Source organism: Helicoverpa zea, chromosome 3 (genome assembly GCF_022581195.2).
Source record: "Helicoverpa zea isolate HzStark_Cry1AcR chromosome 3, ilHelZeax1.1, whole genome shotgun sequence".
NCBI classification, from domain to species: domain Eukaryota; kingdom Metazoa; phylum Arthropoda; class Insecta; order Lepidoptera; family Noctuidae; genus Helicoverpa; species Helicoverpa zea.
Genome location: NC_061454.1, coordinates 4,858,416 through 4,869,992, shown reverse-complemented (window position 1 = coordinate 4,869,992; position 11,577 = coordinate 4,858,416). Strand labels below are relative to the sequence as shown.

General features: G+C 39.9%; 1 protein-coding gene across 1 annotated transcript; it reads left to right on the top strand.

Moving 5' to 3' along the window:
• Window positions 1-509: 509 nt before the first annotated feature.
• On the top strand, window positions 510-11,567 carry LOC124646187 (uricase). The gene is made up of 5 exons (XM_047186279.1): window positions 510-747; window positions 928-1,433; window positions 1,516-1,639; window positions 1,821-2,007; window positions 11,037-11,567. Exons 1-5 carry the CDS (start codon window positions 725-727, stop codon window positions 11,208-11,210), a joined length of 1,014 nt encoding a protein of 337 aa, XP_047042235.1. The 5' UTR covers window positions 510-724; the 3' UTR covers window positions 11,211-11,567.
• The last annotated feature ends 10 nt before the right edge of the window (window positions 11,568-11,577 follow it).

Here is an 11,577-nt window from a genome sequence, read left to right as displayed (position 1 = left end):
ACACAGATAACCTTTTGTTATCCACATTTTTTTTAACAAAGATTTATTAGAATACGTGCAAATACGTCACAAGTCGCGTGTTTTGTGTGTATGTCGATAATCTAAACATCACGATATCATAACAAAGATTTGTAATTACTTATTTTCACGAACGCACTAATTTTGACCTTCAAAGTACGGGAAAGAACATAGAATTAGGTCTAAAGTCCTCAAACTTGCACTGAGTAAGAAAAGTAAGAAAATGTGTAGCCTGACTTCATGTCTAGCACGGTATAGGTATAAACATTTGATAAATGTGACCAGTTACGGACTTGACTCACACGTAGTGATAGAAAATAGTATCTTACGCCAGAAAGTGGACCTATCTTCAAAGAAGAGTTGAGTGACTTGGGTAGTTGGTGCGAAAATTTGCGATCGTTAAGCATTATTAGTTCTCAAAAACACATTATATTTCATAATCGAAGGTTCTGCTAGAACGTTATTTATTTTCTTGTTAAATGTTTTGGTGTAATCCGTCACTGTGCCGCGTTAGATAATTAATGAGTGTTACAATATCGGCGGCGGCGCGGGCGCGTGCTCGGCTGATAAGGCAGGTCACAGGTTACTCTTATAAGTGAGGGCAGCATCTCAGCCGGAACAGTCAGTACGTTGGGCTATGCGGCGACGTAGCTTCCTGCATTCACTCAAAATTAAGTGATTTAATCGTTTTATTGGCTTGTACAGAATGCCGTGGGCAAGCATCAACAGGTAATTAACATTGTGATTGTTTCGATACTTAATGTGTCCCATTGTTTGTGTCTGTGCTCGTAAATATATCGCTCTGTCAATACGTTCGTAACAATAAATCAACCCAGAATCGTTATCTGGTTCTCAATCCCAAAATAGACTATCATGATTAATTGATGTTTAAATTGAACATGTTTTCAGAATTTACGCGAAGCCATCAAACACAAGTTCAATGGAATCTCCAGCCAGCAGCAACTTCAACGCTGGACCAGCTTTGACAGCCTCTGCCGACTCCGGCGGCCGCTTCGAACTGAGCGACCACGGATACGGCAAGAGTGCTGTCAAGCTCCTCCATGTACAGCGAGATGCAGATTTCCACTCCATCAGGGAATTCGAAGTGTTCACGGAATTAAAATTGCACTCCGAAAGCGCTTACGTTATAGGTGATAATAAAGACGTGGTAGCAACGGATTCCCAGAAGAATACTGTGTATCTGCTTGCGAAGAAGCATGGAGTGAAAACGCCCGAAGAATTCGGTGCGGTAGTAGTAGGCCACTTCTTGTACATGTACAAGCAAGTAGTAGAGGCCAGGTGTAGAGTCGTAGAGTACCCTTGGGAGCGACTCCAGGCGGGCGCGCCTCATAACCACGCTTTCGTGTTTTCGCCGACTGCGACCAGATGGTGCGAAGTGAGCCAAGCTCGACATGGTTAGTTGTGATTGAAAGTTTTATGTGGTTATTCAAGTTATTCCAGGATTTACATTAATTTACTTTCTCCTTTGTTGAACAGAGGCAGTGACTGTGAAATCCGGATTAAGTGGCCTTCGTGTGCTTAAGACGACGCAGTCAGCCTTTGTGGATTTCGTTCAAGACGAATACACAACCCTTTCGGATGCTGCCGAAAGAATTTTCAGGTATTTATTTAGCAAAATGATTTCGGAATAACATTTGTTGTGTCACTTTTTAAAATTCAAATCCTTTTTTAAATCTTCCGTTAGCTGTTTTGTCGGACGAGACCAGTTCTTCTATCCATATCTATTTTCATAAGTTATTCGCAGTTTTGTAAGTGTGTCTAATTTCGTATTTTGTCAACAGTACTGTGGTGGAAGCCGAGTGGATATACGACAACATGCGGACAGCAGACTTCGATAACGCTTGGCTAACAGTCAAAGACGCCATTCTAGATAAATTCGCGGGACCTGCAGACATCGGGGTGTACTCGCCTTCAGTGCAACACACCCTCTATCAAGCTGAGAAGACTGTGCTAGAAAAAGTTTCAGAGGTAATTTATAATCTATAGTGATCCTTGACATGATCGATGATGTCGTGGTGGCCTAGTGGGCAAAGAACCAACCTCTCGAGTATGAGGGCGCGGATTCGATTCCAGGTCAGGCAAGTACCAATGCAACTTTTCTAAGTTTGTATGTACTTTCTAAGTATATCTTAGACACCAATGATTGTGTTTCGGATGGCACGTTAAACTGTAGGTCCCGGCTGTCATTGAACATCCTTGGCAGTCGTTACGGGTAGTCAGAAGCCAGTAAGTCTGACACCAGTCTAACCAAGGGGTATCGGGTTGCCCGGGTAACTGGGTTGAGGGGGTCAGATAGGCAGTCGCTTCTTGTAAAGCACTGGTACTCAGCTGAATCCGGTTAGACTGGAAGCCGACCCCAACATAGTTTGGGAAAAAGGCTCGGAGGATGAGTGATCCTTGACAAAAGCGTATCTAAGTATTCGATTTAACAAATAATCAACAATGGCAAAATTGAGATACAAAAGCTGCGGTCGAAGTAATAGTGAAATTGCTGATTACAATTGCTGAATTGAAGATACATAAAGTTTAGGTATAAGCATATTATGCTAAATATTGTTATCAATAACTACGATAACATTTGCCATTTAAGTAGGTAGTGTGTTTATCTTTGCTGAGAAGTTTACTGCGAAAATTACGCTAGTCTTCATATTAATTTACTCAATTTTAATCAGACGAGCGATAGTTGGTGCCATCCTCGTGCCGCGATAAAATCCTTTTACTATCATTAATGGTAACAATTATTTTGAATAGCTAGCTAGCTTTGGCGAAGTTTAATGCGCGTAATTTTCGCCATATTAACAGTCTCTAGTTGCGTGTGACAGTACTGACGAAAATATTATTTTTGTGTGTTTTTTTTAACATTGCCGGTGACCCCTGTGATTATCAATCATGTTAATTGGGGAACCTAAATTATAATGAGGTGTTTATAACCTCATTTGAAACACAAAAGTATCACTTTTTATAAAGTGTGTTTTACAAAATGATTTGTGAAATAAATTGTTTCTCAAAGACACATTTTCGATCGGTGATTTTAGGCCTTTGCTACGTTTGACCGGCTAACAGTTTTCTAGACCTACGCTATGTAGGTCACGCCGATACGAATGAATAAGACAAGGACGTGAAAATGTCTTTTAGAGTGTTACAGAAATAAATATTGCAAGTATCTAAGTTTAGCCCCAGCGGTCAATATCCCGCAGTAGTTACCGCAGTCAGCAAGGTGATTTCTCCAGGGAGATCTTTTCTTATAAATATATTTTAAAAGTATGATTGGACGGCGCACTAACGTAGATTTGAGCAATTTAGCTGGCCAAAAGTCTTTTTTTTTTTAAATAAAGGTTATCATCAAATTGTGGGTAAAATGGAAAGAGGAATACCCCAGCAATAAGAATTTACCACATCTACCTACCAAACATGCGATATGCGCTTGCACCAGGAGTTGGAACTTGACCTTAGTGCAAATTTTACGTTATACGTTTTTAGAGATCTCGGTAGACGGTATTAAAGAAAAATTATTTTTGTGCTATCTAATTGATATTAAGCAACTATTATGATGGATTCGAGTTGTGTAGGTAACAGTTATTATATTTTAATATATTTTAAGTGTGATCACTTAATTTTTTATAGTATTATTTCAATTTTAAAAGAGGGTGTGTAAGCAAAATATTTTTTTAGTAATTTTCTTGTTTAAACACAATTTTGTTATATTAAATTCTTGACCGTTATTTGAAGCTTACTAGTTTGAGATAGGCACCTACGTGTTTTCCGCTTTTATCTCCGTCCTTTTCTACCCCATATCTTGCATCTCTCTCGCACACCGACCAGTTTCACTCCCCACCAGGCAGGAGGCGACGAGTGTTCTCGGCGGCCACAGTTCGTCATTGGCGTCTTGTTTTCCGCCCGAGAAGGTTGTCTAACCAACCGCTGTAGTATTTCGTTGAAAAATAAACTCAGTGCTCTCGCAGAACACAGGTGAGTTTATAATATTTTATACAATTTGTTAACGGTTTTACCGTTCGATATTCGATTTTGCGAAATCAAGTGTTAATATTTTGTACATCTACCCCTTTTTTGTCACGAGTTTCTTCCGTGTACTTTTTTTTCAGTAATTTGTTTTCAGAATGAGTGACTTATAAAGCAAATACAGATGCGGTAAATAATAAAGCTACCACAGCCCGTGCACGTGACTATGGAAAAGAAAGCAAGCCCGAAGTTCCTAAGGCACCTGTGGCCCTAGTTCAATCCTGCAAGGCGTTCAACGGTTTGACAAAAAAGAATGGTGTGAGGTGCGGTCCAACCAGCATCTCCTTAGTTCGGACTGATCACTACCGCACTTGAAGAGGGCTGATGGTGTCAAGAAAGCTTTTCGGCCTTGAAAGACTTGGTACGCTCCCCTCGGACTACCAGTAAGTCTGTTAGCCACCTCCCATGGGGGTCGGCTCATTATCACGGCGTGTGATGGTTTTCGGCCTTGAAAGACTTGGTACGCTCCCCTCGGACTGCCAGTAAGTCTGTTAGCCACCCCCCGTAGGGGTCGGCTCATTATCTCGGCGTGTGATGCTTTTCGGCCTTGAAAGACTTGGTACGCTCCCCTCGGACTGCCAGTAAGTCTGTTAGCCACCCCCCGTAGGGGTCGGCTCATTATCTCGGCGTGTGATGCTTTTCGGCCTTGAAAGACTTGGTACGCTCCGCCTAGGACTGCCAGTAAGTATGTTAGCCACCCCCCACAGGGGTTGGCTCATTTTCACGGACCCGCGCAGGGTACCAATCTTGCATGTTGCGAGACTCAGCATCATTACAAAGTGGGGACCAGTAAGTATACTAGCCACCCCCCACAGGGGTCGTTTCATTATCACGGACCCGCGCAGGGTACCAATCTTGCATTTTGCGAGTCGCAGCATCATTACAAAGCAGGGACCAGTAAGTATACTAGCCACCCCCCGCAGGGGTCGGCTCATTATCACGGACCCTCGCAGGGTACCAATCATGCATGTTGCGGGTCGTACCATCATTGCAATCTACCCTCGCAGGGTGGCTTTTTGGATCGACTTTCGAAGAGTCGCCATTATAACCTTCCCTCGAAGGGAAATGGTAATCACACTCACGCTGAATGGCGTGTGACGCAAAACTCTAAAAGCTCCCTTGGGATATCACGAGTAAATTACAATAGGAACCATGTCCAACAGAGGAAACAGAAAGCGTCCAGGACCGCAGGCGGACTTTGATGCGTCCAACAAGGCACGTAAGTTATGACTTTCCAGGCGGGTTGCCTAACATTATATCAAGACCAATGGAAAGAAATGGGAGCTCCGCCTTTCTTGTCAAAAATAATAACTGGGTATCGCATACCATTGGCCAAGAGCCACCTTTGATAGATAATGCCAGATTTGACCAGAGAGTCCAAAGAGATGGATGTCGTCATATCCCAAATGATAAAACAAAAAGTTCTATTGATAGCTGCAAATTCTGCCAGCTTTCTTTCCAATATGTTTCTTGTGCCCAAAAGGCGACGGAAAGAACCGTCCAATACTCAATCTCAAGGTTCTCAACAAGTTCATAATTACGGAACCCTTCAGTTTAATAAATGTTTTTCGGGTGCTAGAGTTTCTTCAGAAAGACGAATGGCTGTGCAAGTGGATCTCGCCCAGGCTTACTTCTACCTTCCGGTAGCCGGAGGTCACAGACATGTTCTTCGACTAGTATACAGAAGAAGACTGCTTCAGATTACGTGCCTACCATTTGGCTTAAGCACGGCACCCAAGACCTTCGCCACAGTGACCAATTTGGGTGGCTCAAACTTTGAAAACTCAAGGGTTACTTATAATTGTGTATCTCGATTTTCTGGTGGCTCACCAAGATATATTTGCCTACTTTGGGATCATTTGCACCACGTTTTGGATGGCAAGTGAATAAATCGCAAGCATTATCAACAAGATAATGACAAAACGCACTACGTGACAAACAGCACGACAAACTTAGAAGACCTGCATAGCTTGATAGGACTTTTAAACTTCGCAAGTTTTCGTTGTTCCATACGGCGGACTGCATTACCGGGCTCTCCTCACTTTCCTCAATGCAGTGTTGAACAGCAATCTATACCTACCCTATTCATGGAACCGTGAGCCAAACGGTGAACAAACCATAAAAAGGGTTCTTATAAGTCACGATTGAAGTAATGATCATATTTTATAAAAATAACTACGAAAGTAATATACTGACAACATTAGAAATGATATTTTAGAACGATGTCTGTGGAACTTATGCAATCTTTTCAAACTTATTTGAAATCAAATATGTATAATAAAGGCCGTAAATTATTTTCTTAATTTTAATGAAATATGTAGTAAATCGTTTACATGTAAAATGAACCTAGAAGTCTTGACTGTCATACATAGAACCCTACTTAATTGAAGACCACGATACTAAGAACATTTTACATAAAAATGTGACGTTTTTGTCATCGGTCGGGTTATACCCACCATTTTGAAAAAGTGTCATTCTTTGGTTACATTGTGGGCTCACGGCTCGGTGAATGGAGTATAGCAATGTTGAACCTACCAGCAGATGCCTTAGCAGATCTAAAGTGGTGGCTGGTCAGCTGCCACCAAACCTTGGATATTCATTCGCCACTTCCCTGTCACCTTATAACCACGGACGCCTCCGATGTAGGATGGGGGCACAACTGAACGGAACTCCCGTAATGGGTTCATGGAACGAGAGAGAAAAAGGCTTTCACTGCGATCTGAAAGAGATGCTTGCAGTATTAACTGGAAAATCACGGCAAGTTGCTAAAGAGATCAACAGCCATTTTTCAATGCAAAAATGGGACTGTGGTGTCATATCTAAGAAATCAAGGTGGCACCCGATCAAGGAGCCTACCGAACTTGACGTACAGAGTATTCAGTTATCTTGAGCTGTATCAAATCTATCACGTCGTGAATCATATACCAGCCCTATTCAACAGTCAGGCAGACCATCTCTCCCGACACAAACCTCCACCGGAGTGGCATCTTGTATCAGCAGTGGACCTACTTGCCTCGAAGCGAGCCCAGGGACACATAGTTGTGTACTACGTGCCCCTAGATCTGAAGGACCCGAAAGCGGGGTTCCACGATACCTTTTTCTCAAGTTTTGACTTACCCGCTAGCATGGGTATTACCGCCACCTTACCTTATACCGTAGGTCCTCAGTCATCTCAATTCAGGAACGGGAGTTAATCTCATAGTAGTTCCTTCGGTGGCACCAGGTATTTTGGCGAGCAGATTTGAAGTCCCGATCATTAGCAGTACCCTACACACTGATGAACCTCGAGCAGAAACCGATAGACACAGCAACGGGGATACCCCCTGCCAAGGTCAGGGAAATGGGGGGGGGGGAGGGACAAGGAGTCTCTCCGACTGAAGTCTTCTTCAATCCACACGCAACACTTATCAATCAGCTTGGAGTCGATGGTTAAATTGGGGCGAAAAGTATGAAATTGGATCCTATGAATCCTTGAATCCCTATTTGGACCTATACTTACCCAATTTTTAGCAGACTTACACATAGTAAATAAACTAACATACAATACTATTTTATTACACAAGTCAGTTATAGCTACACTATGCAATGCAGAAACCACTGGAGAGCTAGGTTCACACGTTCTAGTCGGACACAATTTAAAATCAATAGCGCTGAGCAAACCTGTTCCCCGGGAAGCCGTCCATCTGGAATAATGACCAATTGGTAACCTACTTAAGTGCAGTAAACGTAGACGAGAATAATCCATTTGCAACTTCCAGGCACACTGCTGCTCTTTCTTTTGCTAGCTTGTTTCGGAAAGGCGAGTCCATGATCTTTCCTTGCTTGCAATAGACCCAGAACATTTCAAAAACAACAAAGATAATTTAATCTTATGGCCAGTCTTTGGCTCTAAGACCGACAGTTCTAGTCATAGGCAGTCGGGTTGTTGTTTGATGGATAATCAGGAAAATATAAATCTAAGTCCAGTGTATTGGGTCAGAAAGACTAAAGCCTTGTTAGAAGATAGACGGACATCGGCTAATTCCTTAAATTTATTTATATCCGTTAGAGGCCAACCAAAGGCAGGCACCCGAACGATGATGCGGGTGGATTAAGACATTGTTAAAAGAGGCAGGAATAACTACAACCCCAGGAAGCTTCCACTCGGCGGTAGCGTCAAAATCTGTGTTGACAATATACTTTTGGACGATATATTAGCAAAGGGTAATTGGCGATCAGGCAATACATTTGCCCATTTTTACAGAAGGGAAAGATACCCACTAAATAGAAGTAGCAAGTTATCTCGATTATTTAATTAATCCAGCTGATTAATGTCTATATTTTTGTTACTATTGTTATTAAGAAGTATCGCAATGTTTTTGTTAATTACTATTAGAAAATGAAATCAATTTTGCTTTTGTTCTTGCATCTCTCTTTTAATTTTTATTACTCATCCTTCGAGCCCATTTCCCAACTATGTTGGGGTCGGCTTCCAGTCTAACAGGATGTAGCTGAGTACCAGTACCAGTTAACTTTGATTACATTAGTATTCCAGGACGCAATACACATACTTACATGTGATTACTCGTGTACCTAAGTACCTATTTACATACACAATTTCATTGTGCTTTTGCTCACATTGGCGTCCACTTCCACCAGGCGATAACAAACACGTCTCAAACTAGTAAGCTTCAAATAACGGTCAAGAATTTAATAGCAGCGTTTTACCTGAAATAAAACGCATATTAAATACTTACCTTATTTGAAGCTTACATTTTAATTTCTGCCTGGTGTTTTCGACTCAATGACGAACTGTGGCCGCCGAGAACACTCGTCGCCTCCTGCCTGGTGGGGAGTGAAACTGGTCGGTGTGCGAGAGAGATGCAAGATATGGGGTAGAAAAGGACGGAGATAAAAGCGGAAAACACGTAGGTGCCTATCTCAAACTAGTAAGCTTCAAATAAGGTAAGTATTTAATATGCGTTTTATTTCAGGTAAAACGCTGCTATTATCGCGTTCGACCGCGTAACATTTTTTTTAGTTTTAGATATTTGACATATTAAACTAGCTTACGACATATTTTTTGGCTGCGGATAGCTGCGGATGTCCGACTTACAGGCTTTTTAAGATTTGAAGCTCATACAAAAATAAAATACTTTTTTCTTTAAAATGTCACAAAGTGCATTTTTTTTTGTTTTGAGTACCTCTGGCGTAAAAATAGTGACCCTACGTTATATTTACAATAAAATACAATAGCAAGATCTGACTAATTTGGAAGAAAAACTAAATTACCTAGGAAACTAACTTTTGACCTATTAGGGTGACACGCCTGATAATATAAGCAGTTTTAAACAAAGATTTGCATATTTTAAAATAGCTACGAAAGTAAAAAACTGAAACTGTAAAAAAAATCCTTAAAACTAATGAGAATTGGTTAAGCAGAACATTTGAACGCCCGACAAGTGTTGGAAATCGACCGGGGCGGCCATCTAAATCACTTAAAGATTGTAGTGAGAGGACTAAACGAAGGAAAACTAAAGAAATACGAAACTGAAGAAATGTGACCAACAAAAAAAAAACATCAAAACAAGATTATTTTGCCCTGAAACAATAAAATATGCTACTACCAGCTGAATCAAACACAGAGTCTGATATATCAGAGGCAGAAAGTGAGGAATAAAAAAATATTAATTTTTTTTTTTACTACATTACATATTATTTTGAAATAGATATAATAAAAAATATCATAACTACTTTTAAAATTAAAATATATGATACTCTACATTAAAAAAAAAATATTTACGGTTTTTTTCAATAAAACATGCTTATTATCAAAATACAATGCTTAAATAAAATAAATAATAAAATAATGATAAAATAAAGATAGAAAAAACGAAATACATTGTAAAATATTTTTGGCCGCCTAAATTGGTCAAATCTACGTATGTGGCGGCGTGACATTCATTTACACTAGACATTTGGAAAAATAATATCTTTCAAAATATTAAGATTGCAAGTAGTATTGTATATTTTTGGCATATTGTAGAATTTGCATAAGATACACAAAGCAAAAAAACTTTGAGAAAATTTTAGATTCGTTATTTCCAGTGAAGGATATTTTTCTGATAAGGCACGGGCCAAAATTATTATTTATTAATTAATTTTAAAGTTCAATAAGGGTTTATCTATTCCAATTTGGGGGTCTTGTACCCATTTACAACCGTTGACCAAACAGTTGATACGCGGAAGCGAATACTCCGTGGTGGCCTATTCTGGTAGCGTAAGATAAATAGGCGCTCAATATCACAGCTGTGACGTCACAGTCACACACAATCGCATTGTACTTGTTTTCGAGCAGTCACGTGAGCCAAAGGTTAGAAGTTATCAAGTTCAATTGAAACCTAAGGGGGCTATTGGATTTGTTAGTGATTTTAGGTTCGATTATTGCGTCCTTGTTGTTTATAAATAGTAGATAAAATAATATTTTTTTTACAAGTACCTACAAATTTTCGTTTATATTTGAAGGCATCTTTATACTTTCTACTCGCGTCGCAAAGTTGTGTGTAGCGATATTTTTGTTCTATATTGTTATTGATCTGCACCGCATATGGTGCAGTTCCCTCTAGTAGGTTGTAAATCTATTATTTATAATATCCGTTCGATGTTATCGATTTAATCCAGTAGCTTATGTGACACACGAAAGGTTTATGTCCCACATTTTAATCATTAATTAGATAAAAACGACTATCTCATTTTAGTATGATGAGTGCAGAAGCTGTAATGTCATGATAACATAATAGGCATGAACTCGGTATCTATGAATTCTGCGTTTCGAAGTAAATCATGTGATGTATCTATCTGGCCGGATTTGAACTCGCGACATTATGACGTGGCAAACAAGATACGATTTCTCTTAATTTGCGTGTTTATTATTCATCGGGAGATAATGCTGTAATGATTGATTAAATTAAAATTGATTGTTGATGTTTTGTCCTCAGATAACTTGGATCAAAATGACGATGCCGAACAAGCACTACCTCAACATCGATATGTCTAAGTTCCCCGCGAACGTTACGAAGGGTGATCCTCGCCACCACATCTACCAACCCATCGATAAGCCAGCCGGCCTCATCTACGCGCAGCTACGCCGTAGACCCAAAAGTCACTTGTGACACCGCGCTACGCCGCGTAGCGCTACGACATCTTAGTTTTATATTCGTTCCACCATTATCTTCGTTGTAAACAAGGGGATGTTCCTGTTATTCACCCCTTACTCATCTTGATTACCCTCTAAGAATTATAGACAAATATCGCCATTGTAAGTTCACTATTTTATAAACAACGTTAATTAATTGTATCTAAATGTAATTTACTCGTTATGTAATCTAGTCAAGTTCTTATTGTAATCATTTTATTTACTGTACCAATTGTATGTTGGGTACAGTTCTAATGAGGTTTCTTACCATATAAGATTGTTACAAATAATCTAATAAGTATGACTAAGTTAAATAAACATTCAAAGTATTAAACTTGTGTTTT

Excerpts from the sequence above, each read along its gene's own strand:
- LOC124646187 (XM_047186279.1), top strand. The coding sequence starts at position 725 with ATGCCGTGGGCAAGCATCAACAG. Across the intron at positions 1,640-1,820 it reads GCTGCCGAAAGAATTTTCAG|TACTGTGGTGGAAGCCGAGT; the intron begins GTATTTATTTAG and ends TTTTGTCAACAG. Across the intron at positions 2,008-11,036 it reads TGCTAGAAAAAGTTTCAGAG|ATAACTTGGATCAAAATGAC; the intron begins GTAATTTATAAT and ends TTTTGTCCTCAG.